This window comes from Porites lutea, chromosome 2 (assembly GCF_958299795.1).
Source record: "Porites lutea chromosome 2, jaPorLute2.1, whole genome shotgun sequence".
NCBI lineage: Eukaryota > Metazoa > Cnidaria > Anthozoa > Scleractinia > Poritidae > Porites > Porites lutea.
In genome coordinates this window covers 2,452,501-2,477,475 of record NC_133202.1, presented here as the reverse complement: position 1 = coordinate 2,477,475, position 24,975 = coordinate 2,452,501, and the positions used below count along the sequence as shown (strand labels likewise).

General features: G+C 39.8%; 3 protein-coding genes across 5 annotated transcripts in view; 2 read left to right on the top strand and 1 right to left on the bottom strand.

The window, feature by feature from the left end:
• Positions 1–15,609, top strand: part of LOC140927387 (protein broad-minded-like) — a 31,176-nt gene extending 15,567 nt beyond the window's left edge. For both annotated transcript variants that reach the window (XM_073377028.1, XM_073377027.1), the window contains exons 19-36: positions 31–169; positions 384–471; positions 1,306–1,424; positions 1,783–1,929; positions 2,272–2,360; positions 2,823–2,933; positions 3,213–3,324; positions 3,590–3,692; positions 3,973–4,024; positions 4,271–4,347; positions 4,423–4,506; positions 4,996–5,187; positions 6,034–6,188; positions 8,027–8,110; positions 8,197–8,253; positions 13,629–13,730; positions 13,861–13,947; positions 14,770–15,609. In XM_073377028.1, the coding sequence (XP_073233129.1) occupies positions 31–169; positions 384–471; positions 1,306–1,424; positions 1,783–1,929; positions 2,272–2,360; positions 2,823–2,933; positions 3,213–3,324; positions 3,590–3,692; positions 3,973–4,024; positions 4,271–4,347; positions 4,423–4,506; positions 4,996–5,187; positions 6,034–6,188; positions 8,027–8,110; positions 8,197–8,253; positions 13,629–13,730; positions 13,861–13,947; positions 14,770–14,883 (1,912 nt within the window). In that variant the 3' untranslated portion in view covers positions 14,884–15,609. The remainder of the gene's footprint in view (positions 1–30; positions 170–383; positions 472–1,305; positions 1,425–1,782; positions 1,930–2,271; positions 2,361–2,822; positions 2,934–3,212; positions 3,325–3,589; positions 3,693–3,972; positions 4,025–4,270; positions 4,348–4,422; positions 4,507–4,995; positions 5,188–6,033; positions 6,189–8,026; positions 8,111–8,196; positions 8,254–13,628; positions 13,731–13,860; positions 13,948–14,769) is intronic.
• LOC140927389 (fibrinogen C domain-containing protein 1-like) lies at positions 8,815–13,425 on the bottom strand. Of its 2 annotated transcripts, none has more exons than XM_073377030.1 (3): positions 13,199–13,425; positions 9,950–10,347; positions 8,815–9,334 (listed from the first exon to the last, which is right to left on the bottom strand). In XM_073377030.1, exons 1-3 carry the CDS (start codon positions 13,390–13,392, stop codon positions 9,072–9,074), a joined length of 855 nt encoding a protein of 284 aa, XP_073233131.1. In that variant the 5' UTR covers positions 13,393–13,425; the 3' UTR covers positions 8,815–9,071. The 2 variants fall into 2 exon arrangements, with proteins under 2 accessions (XP_073233131.1, XP_073233130.1); XM_073377029.1 differs by lacking the exon at positions 13,199–13,425 and adding an exon at positions 10,656–10,961 and having other exon boundaries at positions 9,950–10,327.
• Positions 15,610–17,196: 1,587 nt separating the features above from the next.
• Positions 17,197–21,551, top strand: LOC140927385 (glycogen-binding subunit 76A-like). Its single transcript, XM_073377025.1, has one exon. The coding sequence runs from the start codon at positions 17,359–17,361 to the stop codon at positions 18,067–18,069; it is 711 nt and encodes a 236-aa protein (XP_073233126.1). The 5' UTR covers positions 17,197–17,358; the 3' UTR covers positions 18,070–21,551.
• Positions 21,552–24,975: the final 3,424 nt, after the last annotated feature.

Here is a 24,975-nt window from a genome sequence, read left to right as displayed (position 1 = left end):
TAAACAGCATTAATTTTATTTTTCACTTAGGTTTGTTTGGGAAAGTTCGCTGATTGACAACTTGTTGAATTTTGCCGGCACTCCCAAAGGATTATTGCTTCTGCAACAGACGGGAAAGATGAATGAATGCGTAGCGTACATGAATGAGAGATACAACAAGAAATTACAAGTACGGAAAAATAGCCGTTTTCCTCTTCAAACTGTTCTATATTCATCACTTATCGTACCAGTTAAAATAATTTGTTCAAGAAAACAAACATTATGTCTCTGGTGATTATTTCACTAACCGCGTACGATAGCCCACAGTACCGACAAAGTACCAGCGAATTTTGTCCCGACGTTGGAAGCTCCGTAGAGGTCTGATCATGGTAATTGTTTTGTAGGTTAGCAAGTGTGAAAAGTTTGGTTACGGAGTAATGGTGACACAGATTGCTGCTACTGCTCCAGGAATGGTGGCACTGGAAAATAGAGGTGGGAAGAGAACTCAGTATGTTGTCGAAACGTCACGATCTAAATCTCAAGTGACTACATTTTGAGACAAAAGATAACTTAACAGTGGTTTCAGGGGGAGGGAAAACTGAAGTTGATATCCTGTAGAGGTGGTCACTTGCGAGGCGCTTTCGCAAGTTGAGGCTCGATTGCAGTTCGATTTTTTGGCACCCCGTGAACTTTGTTCCGCAATTCTTTCTCCTTAAAGAGAGGTGTAGCCTGCGAACCGCAGACTTATCTTCGGTCGTCGCTCCGAAAAAACCGGATGCTCTCGCAGGCTTAGAGAGGTGAGGCTAAGGCCCAGTTCATCCTTCGAATTTCATTTACCGAACCTTTTCCTTTCAATTAACACATGAAATCAAGAGTCCGACATATCTAATGTGGGTCGACCCATGAATTAAATTAAGTTCGAGTGGCCCACGTGGGAATAATCGACTGTAGAGGGACTTCGTTTCAAACGTCGAACGTTTCATTTGCCAAATGTAACGCGTAAATTACTATATTTATTTTAATTGGTAAGCATTGTACATCACCGTATATCGTGAAAATGAATTGAATCCGGCTAGTAAACTTTGACGTTTGAGTCAACCGTCAAACTTGTATCATTTGGGCTGACCCAAATAGATATTACGTTCGGTACATGAAAAGTTCACTGTTTGAATTGAGCCTAACCCTGCTATCGCGTCCGCTTTTGCGTGTCGCACACGCATGGCATGACTTCTCGCGACCCCTCTAAGTGGAGAGCTTGCTTGCAGGTTACGATAGAAATGCAGAGGAAACATTCATGACCACATGTTGTATCGTTTGTCTCTGTAGGTTTTCTAAAGCGGTTGGTTAGTGACATTTGGACAGTATTTGAAGGTGGTCAGGACAGGAGACCCGCTCCTCCCAGAATTAAACACGTGGACAGCATCGATAGCAGAAGTTACAACAAGGTTTGCTGAATGCTTTCCTCTTACTGATTACTCCCAGTAGGCGAAATTGATGGGACATAATTGTCTATTAACAAGCCTTTTCCATTTCAAAAATATCAGAAACTTCAAACAAAAAAAACTTTACTTGAGCTAGACTCATTTATGATGAAAACTAAACACAATGGAAATAAAAATCGAACTGTATTTTCTTAAAATATAGAACAAAAATCCAATTATATTTCCTTATCTTCGTGACTCTAACATGCCGTGATATATGACAAAAAGGTTTTTTCATAAACATCTTATTGAACTTATTATCCCCATTTGCATAGTTTGAATTGTTTGTTAGTCCGGTAAACTGTATGTTATCGTCTTCCAGTCTCTGAACAATCTCTTGAGCGTATTGTCAGCATTCCCGGCGGTGTATGAAGTCCTGGGCGATGTTTACCGCCCTTCGACATCTGGTTCGGAAATGGAGGAGACCATTACAAGCAGGGAGGCATACTGTCCACCTGTCTGTATTATGGTGAGTGAAGCTGCTTGGTAACTATTAGCTAAGAGTTCAGCACATTTTTGACCTTTCTCTGGAGAAAACTGGAAACAAACTGAACTATTCAAAAGCAGTAACCGGAAGTTGTCCTTTGAGAAGTAAACTTAAAGTTGCCTGCAGGCTAGGATATCCTGTACCTATTACAAGAATCAAGATTATTGCTGGCATAGAAGAGTGGGGAAAAAACAGTGTTATGTTCCCACAAATAACGGTGATTACGGTAACAGTGATCATAATGTTGGTGGTGGTGTGACAATGCCAATGCATTGTCTGACAAAAACCTTTTTGGTAACTAACACCTCCTTTTTTCTCCTGTAGGATTTTGTTGATCGCTTTATCATGATTGATTCGGAGGAAAAGATTCATTCTCTTTTTAACTTTGAACAGTCACATCACTTCGGGCTCAGGTAAATAAGCTAAAAAGAAATTATAGTCGATCACAGAAATCACGTTAATTTACAGGGAATGGCTTCTTTCTCCAAATGTATTGTCACATAGATTCTTTTTTGAATTTAAAAGCATAGGCTCCGGTTTTCGTGCATGCTATAGTGCATGCAAAAATTTCAGGAGTTGACACAATGTTGCAATTTACCAATGAAGCACATATGAAAATCATATCACACCGGAAACAGCTATTGTTCCAGGACCCAGGCAGTAGTGCGCAGGTTCCAAGTGTGAACAGAGCCTAAAATACTTGACCTGGAAGCGCAGAGGTGGCTACCGGGTGGAACTTTCGTGGCTCTGGAAAAAAAATTGCTCTATAAGAACTCATTTCCAAAGAGCAAATTTCGCGATTGATTCTTTCCTGTACGCTGTTTGAATCGACATACTTTTTTAATGTTATTTTTTCGTCCTTTTTTTTTACGCAGAGTGTTAAACGTTCTCTGTTCCTGTCTGGATACGTTTCTTTTTCTGGAATGCCGCTATCGCTTTCAAGAGCTTCTCCTACAATCTCAACTGGACAACAGATTAGACAATGGGTGAGGGACCGATTATGAAGAACTTATTCTGCTGCTTGTTTAGAACTCTTTTCCCCACTAGTTATTATTAGTGACGAGAGACTCCAAGTAAACGCAGAAAACCTGGCTGTTTTGTATTTGTTTCCTTAGAGGAAAGGTGTAAATTTTGTGCTATTTCCTATCCATTATTCTATGCAATGTTACTTCGTTACACCATGACTTTTTGACAGTAACACATTGTTACATTGCTGATTTTTCCTGTTCCTGGTTATAGACATTGTTTTTTTCTCCATGATATAGCAAGGATTATATCATCGACATGTGCTCTGTAGAAAGAAACCAAATTCTTGTCAAAACCTATCTTGTTGGGGGTACATCAGAGAGAAACGTTCCTGGCAGGACTCTTACTGAGGTAAGAGTTGGCGAAGAAATCTTTCATAGACTACGAGCAGTCTGTCTATTTTCTTAGTCGTTTCCCGTTTCTTTCGTGTTTTTGTTTTTCTTTTCAACAATGTTTCCCTTTTCTTTTCTCCCAACAGACATCCTTATATACTCCTACCGTAACTAAAACTCTCTTCCCCTTCTTTCAACGGCTCACTCTATTCGTCTTTTCATTGCGTGTGACGTGTTAAATCTTATACCCTTTCCGTTAATTATTTTAATTAATTTTGTTGCAGGATGTTGATAATCCTTATCCCTGGCCCCTGTTTTCCTCTTATCCTCCACCAAAGGATTATCTTCCAGTCGAGCAGATTCCCAAGATAACAGCATTTGAAGAAGGTACACTCGGGAGAAAATTTTTATGTTCTTTGAGGCCGAATTTTTAAAGTATATTACCATGGGCAACTTTAAAGATTGCTTTCCTTTTACTGTCCAAGAAACCATGGAAAATCCCTCTGTAATAGTTGCTCGTTAACGCTCGGAAATGTTCGGATAGTTATCGAGTGGCTCGTTGCTTTCGGAAGCCTTTTGAATGATGAACTCGGATTGACCCGACTGTTGCTATAACACCCTAGTGAATGCATTGGTCACTAATGATTTGCGAAATATTTCATTACAGGTGACTCTCTTTTGGAGTTCTTGGAGAGTTCTCAGCCAATGTCAGCTGACAGGTAACGTGAACAGTTTTTTTTTTCTCTCATAGCATTGGTGGCTGTTTCAACGTGCAAAAGTGCCTTAAGTCTTAATTTCTTGAACATTCCCGAACATGCATTTTTAAGTCTCGATAAAAAAATTTTACCTTGCAGACGTACTTTAGACAAATAGGTTTCATTTAAATGATTTCTCAATAGGATGCTGCGCACAGCGTTTAGAAAACGTTTTTTCTGAGCAAAATCCTCTTCATTTTGGTCTTATAGTTTGAAGTGGCTTCAAGACTGTCGGAAGACGTTTTGCGAGTCTCTAACATCAGGGAAAACTAAGCCACGAGGCAAAGGTTTGTATTGGTTTTCGTTTAATCATATAATGGACAGACAAAACAACATGCGTTCTAATATTTTTTCTTTGACAGTGTTGAAGTTGTTGCTCGAGAAGGTTTGCACAGCAATGACAAACATTCCAGAAGAGGCCATATTCCCTTTGATTGACTTTTCAGGTATACTAAGCAAATAATAGAGAGCTTTAGATCTGAGGACGCGCACGAGTACGAGTATGAAATTTAACTTTTTAAAGTTTTTACGCGCTTTTTCTCAAGAAAGTAAAAGACTTCCCGGAAAGCTTCATTTTACTTTTTTTCACCAAATCAGTTCGTACGGTTATTTATTCTGAAGGAGGTTACACCCTCTCCCGATAGCAAAATGATAAAAAGTCTTACTTTTGATAACTTGTTCCCGCCACTACGACATTCTCGCTTAAACTCGTAGTAGAATGACGACAGCTATCACGTTTTCTCGCCAAAATTTTCACGGGTGACGAATACTCAGTATTGAGAAAATCTCGTACTCGTAGTCGTCCTCGTCTCAGAATCTAAAGCTCTCTAATTGTCTTTACTACCAATTTCTTAACATATCATAAGCAAAGATCAAGACCAGTCGGCGCGAAGAGTCGTTGTTTTAAGTTTATCGATTTATTTTGCATTTTGCAGCAAGCGAAACCAGCCTGAAGAACATGGAGCTATCTGAAATAGAGAGCCTGGGCACTAAAGTAGCAGTGCGGTACGGTGTTCAACTAAAGCTTCTCCAGTCAACCACGGACGGAGTGGAAGACTTGACGTACTTACTGAAAAACTGCAAGTTTCTTCTTCAAGGTCAACAGCGGACTACGGACGCCACTTTACGTATCCTAATTGTAACATAAATCATGACCATTGGCCGAGCTATCGCTTATTGAAAAAATGAATCATTATTTTGATGACATCGATGATAGCATTTAATGAAACTGCAAAGTTTGGGAAGAAAAAAACTGTTGTATGCTCAAGCCTGGTTCTCTTATACCACCGGTGTACCTACGACGTAGCCATCAGACTGCCTGCGATACTGGTCAGACATATAAGAATATCGCAGGTCTTTGCTGGTGTGCTTGCGAAGCTGAACTCGAATATACTTCGCAGGCAAACGGCTTGAACTTTGTTGTCGGCACCTTCTTCTGTTCTCATACGGGAACAGTATTCCAGGCAGTACCGGCAGCTATGTCGTGGGTAGCTTGCGCGGCAAATGAGAACCAGGCTTAATTTCGGTTTGTGATGGTTTCTTCCTCTCTTGACTAACTTTATGTTATAGTTAGGCAACCTTTTAACGGTTAAACTAAGTTTAGCGGTCTTTTGGCCGTTCCCTAAGGAAGACTTGGCCCGGTTCTTCAAAAGATAGTTATTAGTTTAAGCCAAGATTAAGCCAAATTTTAAGCACGGTCTTCTTGTCTAAGAAAAATCTAAGAACATGTTAACTCAAGCTTACTCTGAGATATAGTTCTGATAACACCAAATGTTACTTTAAACAACGCATAGGAAGGTAAATAAAAAAATGGAACAAAATTTAATCCTGAATTAACGTTAATCGGCCTTTCAGGAACCGGTCCCAGATTAATACCAAGTTATTATCAATTTAACTTAAAACACATTTTATTCCACCTTTAATATGACTATTCCTTGACTCCGTTTTTCCTACTTTCTGTCCTACTGCACCAGGCACGCTAAGTGGTGACTATGTCGGCCATGACTGGTTTGTTTCCACAGTTTTTCTCATGATGTACGGTGATCCTGATCTCTCATGGGAATTCCTTTTTAAATTCTCTAGTCTCGTCAGTTCTGGTTATCTCTGGGTCCGCAGGCTTCACGCTTCGGTAATGTAACTTTTTTGAATATAACACTCTATTGCGGTTTCCGCGCCCATTGCAGATTCTCTGCCATTTTTAAAAGAGATTTTGAGTCACGTTTATGGAAAACAGCAAACGCCAGATTCGGTTCTCAAACGTGGAAATTTTTAAAGAAAAACTCTTCAAAATAACTGCATAGATATGAAGAACATTAAACGATGAATAAGGAACACTTGGTCGCCTGGTACAAACTGCATGATGTATGTCGTTTGCCGTAAACGTGATTCTAAATATCTCTAATAAATAACAATTTAGTGGTTGGTAGTAGTGGTTCTTTCTTCTCCATTCCAGTTTAAGGTGTTTCGATACAGTTTCTCGATATCACTATGACAACAATAAATAAAAAACTCTAAAATCGATCAAATCCGAATTTCGCGCGATTTAGACCTGCTACTGAAAATCCCAAAGTGTGGTGTTTAACAAATAACCTCCGTGAGAAGGAAAAATTCTGTATATTTGAATTCAAGTAAAACTTAAATATATTTCAAACCTTCAATTTTCAATAGCCGTAACAAATTGTGTAATAAAAAAGTTCTTAATAACTCAAATTAATCTTAAGTAGCGTCAGAAGGCTGCTTAATATCATATTTTCGATGCATGGAAATTTTGGTGTATTTCCTTTCTTGCGATCCTGAAAACCAACCTGTTTTCTTACCCACTGTCCAAGTGCAACTTTATTCTGAATTTTGACTTTTAGCGCTTTTCTGTATATCTCTACAACGGCTCGACAGAATTCTTTTTAAACCTTATCACACAATCTCCATGATCTATAAATTAATGTGTGAAGCATTGATTGGGATTGATTCACTGCGACACCTTGAAATTTCAAGACGAATCTAGCCTACGAACCGACCAAAAATCCGCGTTACAACATCCACTGTTTTGACGTTATGCTAATTTTTCCAAATTAATGCTCACCATACATACCTCCAAGGCTAGTACATCTTGGTTTCAGGGAAACTGTTTACCTACCCCTCCCCTAAGCCAACAGTTTGCCCTAAGTGGAAGTAAGTGATAATGTTGACGTAGGGGAGGGGTGGGTGGTCAGTTTCCCAGGAACCTAAATTAATCCCATTTTAGTATGACTTTAACTGCATATTTTGAATGTAAAACATTGTCAAAGCTCACATTGAAATGTACTAGCCATGGTAAATGTATGGTTTTGTTTGAATTTAAACATACAGAAGTTTTTACTTCTCACGGAGGTTATTTGTTAAATACCAAACTTTTTTAAGTTTTTCAGCAGCAGGTCTAGATCGCGCGAAATTCGATTTTAAAATTTTTTGTTTATTGTTGTCACAGTGATATCGATTTTACTTAAAACTTCATTTTGACAAACTTAAATTCATAGTTATTCACTGGTGAAAATTTTGTGGCGATCGGACAAGGATAACATGACTTTTAAGGCGATTGAGAAACATCGGTATGGTCTGCGAGAAACTGTATCTAAACACCTTAAGAACTGAAAAATGTTGTCTGCTTTTTAAGCACAGAGAAAAACCGGTGTACCTGGAAAAAAATCTTCTAGAGCGAAGGCGAGAACCTACAACAGTTTAACCCTTGTATTTCGCACCGATGTTCTCGTCCCATGTAAAGTAATCCAAGAAAGGCTTGGATTCTGGATTCTACTGCCCCTTGAATTCCCTTACGAGGCGAGATATTCAGATTGATTTCAATCTAATCCGTGCCCTTACCTTCCCCTCCCCCCTTGGGCGCAGAGAGTATCACTGGAGGGAGGGGCTAGGGTGAGGGGATATTACCCAAGGGGTTCCTAAGTGAGGTGTACATTTCTCCATTGTTTGCAGGTGCATTTGCCGTTGTCTCTTACCGTCAGCGGTATCCCTCCACTCTATTCATGCTCGTGTCACAACGTGGAGTTAATACTAATGGTAAGTATAGAGTCGCTTGCGCTTAAAATTTTAAGATTTCCGCAGGAGGTTTTTGAAAATTTGCCCCTCATTTGTTTGTGTTTCAGGCTGAGGTACCTCTGGTGTATTCTGCCTTTAGGATGTCTGGTTACACTCCATCACAGGTCAGTGCTGTTGCTTTTAAAAGGAGATGAAACTCAAACAGTAGGATCTGCCTCCAAATTGAGTAAACCATAAAAACAACCGCTCAAAACGTTAGAAGAAGGTAGAATTAAAACGGCAAATGCAAAAGGAGGATGAAGATTGAAACGGATCGTACTTGTTTTCGTTTTCTGTTTCGTTGTTGTAACGTTTGATATTATGCATGAGACTGAGACGTATTCGTTCGACACAAAGCTGTGATTTTGTCATTCAGTCACAAGTAATTTCTGAAGTTCCATGGCAAATAAAGACGCGTAACTGGCATTGAAAACAGGTTGAAAAGAAAATACACTAACAGCCATGACACAGCCGCTTTGAAGCCGGGGACATTCTTGGCTCATTCTTCTATAAACAGCTCGTTCTCAGAGCTTCCTTGCGCCCCCTTTTTTCTTAATCTTGCTCCTCAGTCAACTTATTTGCATGCTAATTTATCCAGATGCATATAGTGACCCTTTTCTAGCGCCTCTACATAATATATCCCGTGTCATGATCTGTTGAAAAGTGAATGAATTGAGCCAAGAGGATGAAATTAGTAGCAGCATTCTTTATTGCTTTTCCAAACAAAGCTCACATTTATCAACGATCGCCATACAGTAACATCTCCCGTCATTTTAAATACAGTCTAGGAGCTGGACATTTATGAACCACTAACAACTAATGAATTTAGACGCACGTATGGGTGTCCGTTTAAACGACAGTTTTTTTACTGGTTCTTTAGTGTGATTTTCACCCTTCATTTAGTCAAAAGCGAACGCGTTATTAAAGAAATAAGAAACCATCTTTAGGCTTTGACCGGTCTTATTTTCATCTCTGCTCGTTTAACGGAGTAATTTGCTCCCTTCCATGAGACCCAGACCATCCCTTCCCAGGATTTAGAATGTTTGCCGTGTAGATAAACACCATTTAGACTTGAGATGATACAGTCACTGTACCACCATGCTCCCTTAAAACGCGATGCACAGTTTTGATTCCAGCTGTCGTTGTCTCGATCTTTAGTTGTAAATCCATAACCACGATGTCGGCCGAGCGAGTCGCCAGCAGTTCCTGAAAAATATGCATTTGACAACGTAGAATAAGCCTTGGGTTGGAAAATGAAATGTTTGTCATTTCAAATGCTTGGACAAAGAAAAAACTCCGAGCCCCGACCGAATTCGATGACCTCCCAGAATGCCAACCGGGTGCTCTTATCACTTCAGAGTTTGGTAGAACTCATGGTAAGCAAGGCCATCTACTAAGTTCATAAATGACACGCGTCCGTTGCTTCCTGAGTCGTGATAAACTGAATTTTTGGCCAAAAACGTGAAGCTCGGTGAATAATGTGAAAATAGACATTTACCGCCGGAGTTGACAAAGGCCGTGAAACAAATGCGGCATTGTTAGAATGACACTAAAGTTTTCCAATTTACGGTGCAGTTTATAGAAAAAAGTACAGGGTGTTTTTTACGTTTTTCCTCGTTTGTTTCATTTAATTGTTGTTGCTGCCTCTGTTTACTACGTGCTACCCTTGCCATATCTCTGGGTTACACCTCTGCGCGACCACACGTTGGAATGCTTGTTTGGGTAACCATATAGTTTCCACATGATACGATTTCGGTTTTACTTATCTTGTTTGTACCGATGTCGATTTTTTCACTTTTGAGCTTTAACATTTGTACTCACCGGAGTATGTTCCTAAACTCAGCTTGTACTTGCTTCTCTCACTGGAAACACCAAAAAAATCATACTCAGCGTAAGCCGTTTTTCCGTTCGTGTCCTCAAGATCCACCCGAAGCCTGCTTCGTAATATCGTCAGGCGGTGAATCTTGTCCAGGCCGAGCCAAAATTCACCATTTAGATTCCCAAAGCCTCGTTTGTAATCATCCCAGCCGCGGTAGAAATCAACCGAGCCGTCTAGTCTCTTTTGGAGCACTGTCCACCCTCCACCGGCTGTTGTTTGGTCACAATAAACATCGAAAGCTCCGGCATTGTCAGGGTTGATTGTGTAGACACCGCTCTTTCGTTGTCCAGCTTTGTAAAGTTCCGCGCAGTTCCTGTACCCTAAAAATAAAATGCAAATACTGTTTCTTTGGTAACACTTGGGTTGTTCGTTTTTGATTTGGTGTCAAAGGTGGACTAATCTTTGTATGTATTTCCTTGGTGTGTAGTTATACAGTAGAATCCCGATTTCTCGAGCTCTCGGTTTTTCGAAATCCCCGATAATTCGAGCCAAACCTAACATCCATTCACTTCAAACTCTGTAATTTTACCCCCGATTTTTCAAACCTGCGTATAATTCGAACCAATTTGCCTTTGCCAAGGTGGTTCAAAACTCGTTATTCCACTGTAAACTCAAATGGTGATTTTCAGCGCGAAGACAAGATATTACCTTGAGAGGTCGTGTTGTTTTCCTTTAAAGACCTGATTTCCTCCCTCATCTCGCTTAACTCGTTCTTAACATCATGTAGCAAGACTTCGATCTTCTTGCTGAGCCCTGTGCAAAACGTATTGTAAGTATTGTACACGTTAGGTGCGCTGTCTTTCACTTGGGTGCCCTGAGAAGCATTAGAGACTTTACAGTAGGCAGGACCAAGTGTAACCAGAACAGAAAGAGTGTAGATTAAACTCAGGAAAGATCGCGAGCAGGCCATGATCGTCTTACACGTCAACAACCGAGTTCGCTGACTACGATAATCCACGATAGACTTCGCTGTTTTCATTGAAATTACCTTTTTACGTCTCTTTCTGACAAGCTGAGTTTTCAGGTTTTGAAACGTTTATTTTGGGAAGGTTATGAACTGTATATGACGCAAGGAGAAACTGAGTTGTATGAAATATTCATTAGCAAACCGAGAAAGCAGTCGGCATTTGATGACTTTAGTGATAAAAATGTACGTGTGAATTCTCAGGCCCCAGATGGTCAAAAGTGGGATAGCGCTATCCACTAGGAAAACCGTTTGCTTTATCCACTGGATAGAGATTTATCCATTGGATTGCTTTAACAACCTTTTGGTTAACTGGGTCCTGGGCCAAAACGTTAAAAATCCTCAAACACAGTTGAACCTCTATTAAGGAACCACTCTTTATTTACAGCGACCAGGCGCCCGTTTTGACCGTTTTCATTAACTGGGTCGTTAAAGCTGTTGATGTTTACATTCAAGATCGAGGTTTCAATAAATATGATGAAAGAATCAGATAACAGAACAAACAGTGGACTGGTTTGTTAGTTAGGACTCGCGTTCTTATTCTTCAGGTTTTGACTTAAACATTTAAATGTTACTTAGGCTAATATGCCGTTTTTCTATTCAACTGAGTGCCAGTCTTGAGTGTTCGGGCGTCTAAAACTGTTTGTATTTCATCGCTACAGTTTATATGAAGAATACCCCGAGGGGATTTTTTTTCACGAACCTTTTAAGAGAGACATTAGTGACCACTCCTGTTCAAAAATAAACTCGTGGTCGCTTTCTACACTACTGCAGTTTCAGGTCAGATATGTTAAAGGAATTTTAAGTAACGTCGAACATTTTCCCTAGAGGCATTAATTTACTCCTTGAGTATTTTTGGCGTCCTTATATAAACAAGCTAAGAGAGGTTGAAGCTGAAGAAAATTTGCATTTCAAAAAGTGACATTCCTGTCACATTAACGACAGGTCTGCAGAATAATTTTTTTTTTCATTTTCCGGTGACAAAATTAATTGAGGCTACTTTCTCACCGTAGCGGTCGAATTTTCGACCGGCTAAAAAATTTGGCCGGACACTTGTTTACACGGAACCGTTCAATATTTTTGCGCTGTTCACACTTGACTGTCGAACCGTAATATTTCCAAGGAAAGTGAGTAATACCACGACTCGTAAATCCATGTTCGCAATATCTGTTCGTAATTTTCTAGCCTGTTCACAGACCCTCTGTTTTCTCTTCAAAGTCCTTCGAGCGCGCGTGATAAAGAAAAATAAAGCAACGCTGTGTACAGGCTTAAGGGACAGGCTGGTAATTTTCCTCTCTTTTTCCAGCTGTGTAACCACGCATCCATGCAGCCACGCCTTTTTTGACAAAAAAATTTAGCCGGTCATGGTTTTCACACCTTGCCGTTCAAATTTTCGACCGTACCGGTCAAAACTTTGACCTCGGTTTTAACGTTCAAATTTTTGAACGTCTTTGCGTTCAAATTTTTGTACGGTTAGCGCGGTTCCTTGTGAACGAAGTACCTAACCGTACGAATTTTCGGCCGGTCAAAAATTCGACCAGTAGCGTGTGAACCTAGCATCTGTGTGCAAAGGAAAGTGGCTTGACGGGGAGCAGCGTTGGCAAGCAGGGGCCTGGAGAGAGAGGTCTGATCCCTGCCAGCAATAGCCCACGTTCGTTATATTAGGCTGTTTTAGCAACAGAACGGGAACGTCAGTTTACGACGGCGCGCGCATATTAAACAGCTGGTTTGACCAATGGCAGAGCGGCCACTTGGGCACCGGAAGTCGAGTTTAGTCCTTTCCGCGCGCTTTCCGGGCGTCAAATGACGTTCCCGTTCTGTTGCGAAATCAGCCTATTATGAAAAACCAAGAGAGAATGAAAAACTAACATGACTCCGAGGCTTTCTGGCTTTTTTCCATATTTGGTTCGGTTTTCTTTGTGCTCAAGTCTGTTCTGGCAATTGCGAGACAACGGAGTCATGAAAAATTTGCAATTTTGACCCTAAAGCCTCGGCGTCATGTTAAAATTTTAATATATCGAACGTAGGCTATTCCCCCAAGCTCTCCAATTATGGCGAGCGAAGCAGATTTGCGTCTCCTTTCGCGTGCGGCTCTTGCGTGACTTCTCGCGACTCCCCGAGTGGAGAGCTTGCTTGCAGGCTATGTCGCGTCGGAAACCCAGCCTTGTTGTTGTTGTGGTTGTTGTTGTTGTTGAGTTCTCCTCGGGAAAAGGCTTTTGAAGCTCACCTTTTCATTTTATCAGAGCTCTTGTTTGACAAAATCCTTTCCAGGGTTCCAATGAGATTTTTTTTTTCGCGTGGCGGGAAATTTATAGGTCGGCCGCTGAGGCTGAGACATCTTCTGCCAAAGGCTGCAGCCTTGGGAGACAAATCGCGGTCACCATGAAAAGCTGGACTCGTCAAAATGAAAAGTCTTTGCATGATACCTAGGTTAACGAAATCCTATCAGCAGTCGGACACGATAACCGGACTGATAAAATACTGAAAAACTATTATTTTGAAGTTGCAATTTTCATTGAAAGTCACCTTAATTTGTTCCCGGGATGTCCGACTAAACCGAGGTGCTGGTCGGGTATATACTCTTTCTTAAATAAAGTATTATTTGCAGGGATGTTTATGCTTTGTTTTCATAGATTTTTTTGCCTTATTCACTCCAGATCTGTCAGCACTGGTTACGTCAATGTTTCTGGAACTACCTTGATTGGGACGAGATCTGTTTGTACATTTGTACTTGTCTCACAATGGGCATTGATTATCAGGTACTATAAGATGTTCAAAGAAGCGCGTCATAATGTAGGAGCAAGTTGTGGGCTATTTTTATGAAATAAATTTTAAAAACTGTTGATCTTTTTATTAATCTTATTATTTTTCATTTTTATTATTTTTCAGGTGTACTTTTGTATTGCAGTTTTACGTCATTTACAACAAGACATTCTACGAAAAACGCAGCAACAGCAGCTTCTAATCTTCTTAAAGGTAGATGGCAATGAACTGCACATTAAACGCTAAAGAGTAGGCTTCCATTCATTTCTTTACAAACGGAGATAATCAAGAGAAGATGTGGTATAAATCTAAATTTAGTGCCAGTGAACATTATCTTATGATGTAGCCATTCAAGTGAAACTTCTTTAGCCGTTACATGACGCCGTTAGTTTTTCTTTTAGGCTTTCCCTCTCCGCCCCAATTTCTTCTACTCTCCTTTTTACTATTAATTTGAATAATTACCTTTTTCTTTTGCTGTAAGTGGCTGTAAGGAAAGAAGGAGGACCGGTGGCGGTCTATTTTTCTTTATTTCAATTAAATTCGAGTTTTCCCTCTCTTTCGATGTTTGGCCTTCTTCGGAGCGATAAGATTTAGCCTGCGAGCAAGCTTTCCATTTGGGGACATTATATCGTCTTAAACTCCACCGCGATTTCTTCCATTGGCAATATTTTTCTCTTGTCTGCCCCTTGAGAAACCCCGTGACATTGCCTTAATCCTATCAGTCCTTGAGCGCGTGCAAAGATGGTGGTTATCGTGAATAAGGTCTATTGCGGGATGCATTTCGGCTCTAGTTCCCTTCTTGTCTCTAAAGTGTCGAATGAGTAAATAACCATTGTTTTTTTAAAGCGTTTACGTAAATCCACACTAATGTTGACTCGGCCGCCACAAGTCCGGCGCGAAAAATGTAAGCAAAGCTGAAAAAGGACTTTGAGAAAGTTTACGCCAGTGGTTGAACAGCTATGCAACCTCCCTTTTTTAAAAAAACAAACAATCAAACAAACAAGTTTTTTTCATATTTTTTGCCTTTTGTTTCAGGAAAACCCAATCCCCAATTTCAAAGTTGCTGAACAATTGACATTCATGCAGGAATTGGAAGCTCGGTATCGTCCGTCAATTCTATCTGACTTGCAGAATATTACCAAACCCTAGCAGTCATCTCATCCTCGCGGGAATCCGCGCAAGTTAAGAGTACGCGCATGACAAATAACCGAGGAGTGGTTACGAAGCGGGGAACAAAGCATGGATGGCGAAAGATGGTCAGTACGGTCCAAAACTCTTTAAAATATTCGACCCGCATAGAATCAACTAACACGTGCATTTCTCTCATCCTGGGGGAAATCTGTACCACTTTCCTCGGAGAACGTGCGCGAATTGAGCTTACCACAAGACGGAACGAGAACTCTCGTTCTCAAAGGAACATCACTCGCCCGAAACAAAATTTGAGCTCCATCTTGACGCCGCACGGCTGTCGCACCGGGTGTCCGTGCCGTGGCGTATGCACCGAGTATTCTCCAGTATTTGGGCGTATTGTTGCTGGAAATGGCAATCTTTGTGTGTGAGTAATCTTCTTAGAACATGGATGTCATCTCGCTCTTTCTCTCTCGAGCGATTTAAGAACAACGAAAACAACATTTGTAGGACTGCAAAAACTGCCAAACAGACGGCGCGATGGTTTTCCTTGATTTCCCACACTTGCTCCTGAACTTCAATGAGCTTAATATTTATCGCCGTGATCTAGGCTAATTAGGTAATAAAAAGCATTGTATTGGTTGAGAATATTCTATGGCAATTATCAGTTATTAATTCAGTATTTATTCTTCATCTATCTATAACTTCATCTATGTGCTATTACCTGCCTTCATAAACAAAAAAAAACGCGCACAATGTGATGATGTGTGTTTGTGTGTTTTTTTTAAACAAACCTGAAGAAATTCTTACCCAGCGAGCAGTGGTTTCTCCAGACCGGACGCTACGCTACGTTTCTCTCCCTGCGTAGCGTAGCGTCTGGCCTAGAGAAACCACTGTTCGCAGTGTAAGTAAACAACGGAGTGGTATCCATGCCTCCCCCCCGCTTCCCTGACACTCGATGACATTCGATACATTTTTTTTTTATTGAAAGGAAGCTCTTGAGCTGCGCATGAAAACCTCGTGCAGCATAAACGTAAAGAAACGACCACTTATTTCATTTAAAGGTCAGATGTCAATATAGTTGTTTACGTGCGTGCCAACTTTCCAGTTATGTCATCCCTAACTTTGGCCGTCATAAGTTCTAATTCAAGAAACCAACATGACAGCATGGCCAGAGCTTCGTTTCTAACCTGCGATCAGGCGATTTTTTTTTTTTTTTTTGGCGGGGGAAGTTTTTTTTTTTCCCCCGCCAAAAAAAAAAAAAATCGCCTGATCGCAGGTTACTTCGTTTCTTGAAGTCCTGACCCATCCATTGCCTGCGTGCAGACGTCTCCTATTTCCTTTTCCGCGTGCAACAAAGGAAATAGGAGACGTCTGCACGCAGGCAAACCAATCCACAAAACAAAACTACAAATGTTTTAGTTGAAGAAAAAAATGAATAGTTTTGTGGGCTAAAACAAACAGCTACAAGACTTGAAACTGAAAGTCACGGCCGCACCCTCTCTCTAAAGGGTTGCCAATAGTTTCCCTTCCTTGTTTTAGTTTTGTTTTCTAAACATTTCCGGACTGGCACACCATGTGACCAACTACAGAGGCTGCAGCGTAATAGTTTCTAGAGTGCTTTCTTTCATTGAGAAAGACGATTCTTCAAACCCTATTCGATATAAACATATCTGTATAATTATGCCATAAAGCGGTTTTAGTAGTTGTTCCTATTTCCCCTCCAATTTTAAGGCAGAAATAGACAACATAGCGTTTTATCCCCTTCCCAACTCTGTGGTAGTTTCTTGCAAATCTGCAGTTTTTCCTTTTTATTTCTTTCTTTTGTTTTTTCGTGTTCGCTTCAGTGTCAAGTCTTTGGTTCATTTTTTTATTTCAAACCGTACTTGCAGCAGAAAGTTTTGAACATATTTAACAGGATTGCGTGATTTGCATCGTGTCACGTACGCTCTTTCGCTGGGCAGCTGGATACCACTTCGTGGCTTTTTTGTCAGGACGGGCGTTCAAAACAATATAAAGCCCCAAGAGAGATTTGCCAATCATTTTTATTTCCCCCTTATAAAACTAAAATCTTATTTTTGCATGCGCAACAAAAGACACAAAAGAATAGTTAAATTGTTCGCACTGACGCACTGATTTTGTGACTGACACGCATTTAATAAAAACGAAGGAGGATATATTTATTACATCTTAAACATTTAGAATTTACCAAATATCCTGATAAACAACCAAGAAGATCAGGAAGTTTTTTTACTTTTTATTATTTCGATAATGGCTCAATCTGAAAGGCGCCTGGACTGAAAACTATCCACCAATCAGATCACTTCAAAGTGACTTCAGAGCTTCAGGGCTTTGAGGCTTTGAGAGCGTGAAGTCCCGCACACTTTGCCGCAATATATAGCTGGTAAAGTGGCATGTGTGCAAAATTTTGTCAAGTAAATGTAGTCAGTGGAGGCGAGAAATTCATGCCAGAACAAAGAGGAACACGTGGCAAACATGGACGATTTTCCCAACATGCGAAGGGTGAATTCTGTGTTCCCTCCGTTCGCTGACGATGATGAACTTGACGGCAATGGCGGGGGAAACGGTTTCCATTCAATCCTGCGAAAGCACAAATCTCTACCTGCTCCGAGGAAAAAAAACGTGCAGTTTGCGGATGGCTGTGGAAAGCCTCTCGTCTCTGTTTACAGCGACGATGAATATAATATTCACGTAGCTCTTCAAATGACCAAACGCGAGCTGCAGCGGGCCAAAAAAACATTACATGTGCGATTTTCTCAGCCGGTTGCCTCGGATGGTTTTCGAGACAGACTGGAAAAGCAAACAGTTTCTCTCGAGAACGCCGTAGCTTCGCAAAATTCCATCTGGGGAACGATAAAGGTAAAGAATATTTGCTTTCACAAAGAGGTCACTGTGAGATACTCTTTGGATGGCTGGGTTTCCAGCACAGATCTTCAAGGAGTTTATGTACCTGACTCTAATGATGGTTCAACGGATAGATTTTCGTTTGCTCTAACGCTTCCCGAATACTTTCTAGCTTCCGGCGGAGTGGTAGAGTTTGCTGTTCGTTTTCAAGGGGAAGGTATGGAATTTTGGGACAACAACAACGGAGAGAACTATCGGATTGAGTGTCGAGAGTCGTCGCCATCGAACAGTGGGATCAACAGAATGGCCAATCTGTTTCGGAAGAACGATTTTAAGTTCTGAAAGCAGCGTAATGAGAACAAACTCTTACCAGTAGTGGAACTAACGTGTTCCTGTCACACAGATCAAAACAAAAGGAGCCAACACGCTTTCCTGCACGTGTGTAAATTAATTACTCAGCTGATGGTAGGTGATTGAATGCTCAGATCATGTAGCAAAAAGTAGAACTGCAGTTTTAAGTTTAATGAACTCGACGCATTCTCAACGAGGTCACTTATCGACCAGACGAAGAGCAAGTTTTATCAAGTCCTTTTCAGGCTATTTATTTTCATCCAAACCCAAAGAAGCAATAATATTATTAATTAAATGTGAATAGAATTAGTAATGGTGCTTGCCATCTTTTCGTAGGCTCAGAAAGTTTACCAATAACAATACGCCCTCTTTTTAAAGTGAAAAAATAGATCGTTCAGTTCCATAGCAGTGCAATGATCTCCTTAAAATGCTTTTCGAGACTTAATTTTCTAGGAGAGTGAGAAGGGCCCTTCTGATTACATAATGTCTTCCCCTCTGATATTGCTGTCAAATAGCACGGACATGTTATGCTAACAGTTGTAGGGGAGTACCACCCTGCTTTGGTGCTTAATGGCCAAAACAAACAAACAAGTTATGTTACCCTGTACTAAGAGAGTTGGCTTTTGTCCTTTCCGTCCTCGTAGTTGGACCATCGCTTTTATCTTACGGACCCTGAACTCATTGGGTGCATTCATGTTGGCCTAATTATTATTAACACTTTGGTTCATTAGCATACAGATTAAGCTGTAGAAGGCATGGTGGTATTTATGATTGTTGGATTTGTTGTTGTTGTGCTGCACCAGGGATCGTTGATGATACTCCCTGTGCAATGTCTTATAAGGTGAGACAAAATTGAGAGAACAGTGGAAGTGCTGTTCATTAGAATTAGACCCAATATTTCAGCAATCATGCTGCCCTGATCAACAGACAAAGTGTGCCAATCCTTTACTAGGGAGAAATTTAAACTCTCAAAAATTATGCAAGGGTACAGAAAGAGAGTTGTGCCTTCAAGTTACTGAAGGCAAAATCTTTGTTCAGTGAATGGGGCAGCAGTTTTCTCTATAAAGTCGTGTATGAAGTGGATGTAATCTCACATCTTTTCTTATGGTATGGTATACTATACTCACGTGATGCAATCCTTCTAAACTGGCCAACCTGTCTTGACTATAATTGTCACAGCGCACAGAACCTCTTAATTCCCTTAAGTTCTTCTCCATAGAATCCATTAGAAGTATCAAGCCTGCAGGACAGACACTGTTTTTGGCAGTCGTCGATGTGCATGTAGTGGATGTGGAATGTGAGACTTGCAACAGGAAGTGCTCCACTTTTTGCTTGCCTAAAAAAAACCACAAAAATAAAGTGCCTGTTTTGCAGGCTAAAGGATCATGTACTATGTGATCATTATTAGTATGATGATTGCCTATGCCTGAAACCTGAGATACAACTTTCTATCTTCAGCTTTCTTTCTTCAGTTTGTTCTGCATGTGTGTGCATTGAGCATTCTTAGTATAAATGGTATAAATGAAGCAATCTTCATTGTGTGGAAGAAACACAAAAAGCAGGGTGAAACTCACTTAGACACTGCCCATTTACCCTTTTCTTTCAAAATCAACTGGGGAGTTTTTTTTTTTTTTCATTTTTGAGTGTGAGGATGAAATCCCTTGATGTGCGGATTCTCTCTGTCAATACCTCCACAACATGAGCTGCTGTTCTGTTGTACAATTTTGTTTAAAAAATTGAAAGTTGATGTCTTTTTCTTGATACTGATTATTGTTATTTTTACTTACATCTGGTGGACCAAAGGCGTTAATTTATTAGGTATTCATGCATGCATTATTGATTGATTTTGACTCTCAAAATCTGTTTTGTCAGGACTGCTTGAATTTGACCCCTTTTAAAACTACAGTCACAAGTGTCACAGTAAACGATTTGAACAGCCACCCCCAAATTTAACCATATAAAATATTTATTTAAACTCTACCCATTCTATTTTACCAATTCTTAAGTTAACACATGGTTTATACATGCTACTGTTGGCATATATGCTGTTGACTACATAACCATATATGTGTGGCTGTTTAGTTAATGCTACTGGACTTTGCTCCTTTGTATTACTTTTTGCTGCTATTATGTAACAGTACTCCATTTTTCAATAATCGTGTTTAAGACTCTGAAACTGAAAGTCTTCATTTTAAAAAGTTATTTGGTCTTTACAAGTGTATTCCATGGTGCAGAAAATGTTTCTGACCATGGATTCACTTTCTAAGCATTGTTTGGATGTCTTGCAACCTACTTGTCAACTCAGTAATGTTTAATAACCAAAACTTGATGCCCAATTCTCTTCACCTCTCCAACACCACTTATTAAGAAAGGACAATAACTTGCCTTTGCTGAGTAAACCTGAAGATAGCTCTAATTTAGACTTAAGTTATGTTTTAAGGCATGTTTTTCATCTGATATGATCATTGATCCATGCTCAATGATTTCTTTGTCAGCACATTGACGTACTCAAAAACTTGTATGTGATGTTCACAATGAGATTCAAGATACAAGTTGAATACAGTCTTTGCTGGCTGAAAACTGTGGAAAAACACTCCATATCTGGAGATTAAGATTTTGAAAGTTCTCTTCATGGACTTAAAAGTTTGTATTCTTAACCATTTTTGGCCACTTTAAATCATACTCTCTCTTTCATTGGCTTAAAATATACTTCAAGATGGTAGATTGTTTCGATGAGGTATTGCAACTGTCAATTCACCATGTATGATTTTATTTTTGTCAGAAATTTGTGTTACATAGTAAAAGTCATAAATTAATATTAAGATATTTTTTGAAAATTGATTTTATATGGTGTTTTTTCTTGTTTGGTCTATGTAAGATGTATGACTTTAACCTCATATGCATCAAACACTTTCTGAGGACAGAAAAGGTGGCAGGTTAAGTGAAAGTTATTGTTTGCAATTTAACACTGTTGTTGTTATTCAAATGTGACAAACCACTTAATCAAAACAGCTTTTGTTTTTGGAACTAATGTGCGGCTAGTTGGCATGCAGAGCTTGTATCAATTTTGGTAAATGTTTTATATTGATTTGCCATGAATCTTTATAGAAAACCATGAACACCAGAAGTATTTTAGAGTGTTACTGCATTGCAAAAAAGCTAATTAGGCATGAAAAAATATTACTTGTGCCTTTTTTTGTTTGCTTGAATATCCTGTTCATTGTTGTGATTGGTCACTGCAAAATCAACATTCACGAGATATTTCGGGTGTTCATATTTCACCAAGTTTGACAGTAAGGGAGTAGCATGAAATATCAAGGTCTTGTTCAGAAAAAGAAACTCTTTTGTAGTCCTCATCTGAATGAGTTTCAAGATCACTGATTAGCATGGAATGCTCTGCCACATGTATAAATATAAATGATATACTATATTAAAAAATATTGAAGATAGACAAAGTAGATGGTTGGCCTGCATAGCTGGCTTTTTTTGGTGTGATTTTCTTTTTTGATTCGTGTTTATACGGCCATGTGCAAGGTCAAAAAAGAAAATAATGAGGGAGAGGGAGAGAAAAAACTGGGGTTTCTTACTGCCTTCTCCCCTCCCACCCCGTCTTCCCTTGGTTTTCTGGTTTGACCTTGGGTAAACTTTTGTGCACTCTATCTCTTACTTCCCCCCCCCCCCCCCTGCCCCCCTCCAAAAATGCAGCTAAGCAGGCTAAATAAATTGTCTGAACCCATGAGTTATGTCATGGTAAAGTAAGTGGACTGTTATGATTGGCGGGTGAGTGTAGTCCTGAACAAGGGGTGTGTTTTAGTGTTGTGAAAACTGAATGGGACTGTTGTTAATATCAGGGGCCGGTTGCTCGAAGCCTGGTTAGCGCTAACCGTTGGTTAAGAGGTATCAAAATGTATAGGTTTCCATGGTATTTAACGCTGGTTAGCACTAACCATGCTTCGAGCAACCCGGGCCAGATCTTTAGTAAGCGGGGGGTGTGGGTGCGGCTGCTCATCCAGTCTGTTAGATTAAAAGGGGCCTGGGGCCCATTTCTTGAAAGTCCCGGTAACTTTTCAGGTCCGAAATTAAATATTCAATCAAAATCTAGAGACCCCTAACCCTAGGTGCTGGTTCTAGCTGGCAAACCAGTCCATTATGTTTTGTTTACTAATAGTTTTATCATGTTGATCTGCAAAACTATTGAAATCTCTGTCTTGAATGTAAACTGCAACAGCTTCCGGGCCCGTTAATTATTGGGACTTTCGAGAAATGGGCCTCTGGTCTTTTTTATGTTTTTTCTTGGCCTTGTTCAACCTCATCCCCAGGGCGCTTTTCCCTTGCTTTGGAGGTGGGGCGCCCCACCTCCAAAGCCAGGGAAAAGCACCCTTGGTATGAGGTTGGGCCTTGTGGGCCTCAGTTCATGACCTAAAAATAAGTTAGGGGCGTAGGGTCCCCTCCCCTAGATCTAACACTGATACCATTGCAAATTCATTGACCAGTCAGGTTTCACCCCATGTAAAGGAATGTAAGACAGTCCCAAGCCATGCATTCCAGATACTGGATTCCAGTCTTTGTCAGTGGAGCTTGGATTCCAGAACAGTCGTTCTAGACCGTCAAGAACAGTTAATGAAAATAGCAATATTGATATCGGCACTATATAAGTTTTATTATTATTATTATTATTATTATTATTATTATTATTATTATTACTATTATTCAGGACTACACTCACTACGATGATCATATTCCACCTGCTCATGATCAACTATTTTTCCGTAACACAGTAAGTTCCAGGCAAAAATAAGTATGCTGTCTTTTACTTTTGTAATCCCTCCATAAAATTACATGGTTGTCTGTGGTTGTCTGATTGAAAGGAAAGAAATGCTGTTAAATGATGATTTGCATTCTTCACGCAAAAATTTATCGTAAAAAATTTTTAAATGATTAGAATTTTTTTACTTGTTTGTTTGCAAGGAGCAAGTAATCTGACACCAACATTTTAAGGCAGGTAAATTTTCACAAAAACCTCCAAAAATAGGCTTTTTTATGTGGTTTTATCTCCATAATATTGTGTAAAGAGAGCGTGAGAGTAAGTTATAATTAGTGTTGTAATATAGTGTTGTTAATCTCATTTGCCTTGTAAATAGTGGTTTTGTAAAAAGAAAAAGGAAATATTTAGTCACTATTTTTTAAAAGATTCTTATCCTACCATGTCATCCAGTAACTCTGTTAGAATCAGGATGTGATTTAAGAACCCTTGTTGTTTGCTGTCAACTTAAAGGAATATAAATTGCTTTAGGTACTGTAACAGTGAGGTTTTGAGGAAGATTAAAATATGTAGCTGATACTTCCAGCATCGGCTTTGCGAGCTGACCCCGAGTCCTTTGTACTGATAAAGTGTTAATATTTTCCCCCGGGGTGTGTGTGGGTGGGGGGGGGGGGGGGGGTTACTTGTGTTAATTTTTGCTGGGTATGTGCCGTTGGCCCCTCAGAACCCCTACCCCATCATAGTCTATTCTGTGGCCATATAGACCCTATCTTTTAGTAATTTTTGCAATCCCAACTTACTCACTTTCTGTTTATGCATCCTGAAATGAACTGAAACATTTGTTAGATTTAATGTGGTGTAAATTTTTCTATCTTTAAATGCGTACATACCTGAATTTTCTGACCCCCAAAATCCGGAAAATGTATGACCCCACTCCAGTAACTTTTTTTAAAATGAAGCCCCATAATAGTCAATCCAGTCGTGAAAATGCGACCCCATTTAGCAGCACATACTAGGAAGTACTCCCCGGGATATTTTCTCACCTTTGAGAACAAAACGTTTTCAAGAAGGAGTATCTTGAAACTAAGAAGGCCATTTCCGAGTTCCAAAAACTCTCACTTTCAAAATGAGGCTGAGTGCCTAAGTTCTTTCGTGAAAATGAGTTTCATTTGAATGAGAATAAAAATATCAAAATGAAGAAATGATCGTCGCAGTGAACGCAATTAATGCAATTGCGTAAAGAAGCCTGAAAAAAATTCAGGACTTTTTTTTCAGGCTTCTTTACGCAAGTGCATAAATTGCGTTCACTGCGACGATCATTTCTTCATTTTCATTTCATTTCCGCAGTTCATATATGATTTATTTCATATATCATTAACAATAAAAATATCATCATCAATAGCTCCGCTCTTAATAGCTTTGCAACAGAGGTTTGGGGCAACTCGAAAATGGCATGATGACTGCTGCATAGATGGAGGGATGGATGACTTTTATTCATTCACATTAAGTGCACATTTCTGACTAGCTTAGCACACATTTCTCAAGCATCTCCTGGTTGCCCAATTCTAAGCTTGAAAAAGCGGAGCATGTCAGGCCTCAGTCATACTTGCATTGTACTATTGCAAAACCCACATTCTGATTGGCTGACAGACTCATACTGTGAAAGGTACGGTTGAGTTTGATCGTCCGGGTGAACGTAGTCCTGAATAGGACTGTTGTTTTTGACAGTGACTGACGTTTCGACAACCTGTGCGGTAGACTCATACTATCAGCTTTTGGGTTGGGACTAGACCGACCAATCAGATGCGCGAAGCAATGCTACCAGCAAATCAGAAGACTGGACACCATTCAAATCAATTCAAAGTAGACAGACTGCAAATTATCTTAGTTGCTAAAAAATATATATCTACGTGTCGCAACTGTTCATCAGTAGGATGCCTAAAATGCGTGCAATTCCACAATTGGTTTCGGCTCCATTAAATCCTATACCAATTGCAGAACATTTTAGGAGGAGCCACCCACCATGTGAGCACAGTCACGGACAATGTATAAGTGAGGAAAATAACGCAAAGTAAAATTAAGACGTTAATAAACGAACTTAATGTACACGTCAATTAAATAAATAAACAATCTTA

What these genes read in the sequence shown, in the direction of transcription:
- LOC140927385 (XM_073377025.1), top strand. Translation starts at nt 17,359, where the DNA reads ATGGACGATTTTCCCAACATGCGAAGGGTGAATTCTGTGTTCCCTCCG.
- LOC140927389 (XM_073377029.1), bottom strand. Translation starts at nt 10,917, where the DNA reads ATGGCCTGCTCGCGATCTTTCCTGAGTTTAATCTACACTCTTTCTGTT. An exon ending in AAACAACACGACCTCTCAAG is followed by an intron (nt 10,328 to 10,655) that starts GTAATATCTTGT and finishes TTTTATTTTTAG; the next exon opens with GGTACAGGAACTGCGCGGAA. An exon ending in GAGTTTAGGAACATACTCCG is followed by an intron (nt 9,335 to 9,949) that starts GTGAGTACAAAT and finishes CATATTTTTCAG; the next exon opens with GAACTGCTGGCGACTCGCTC.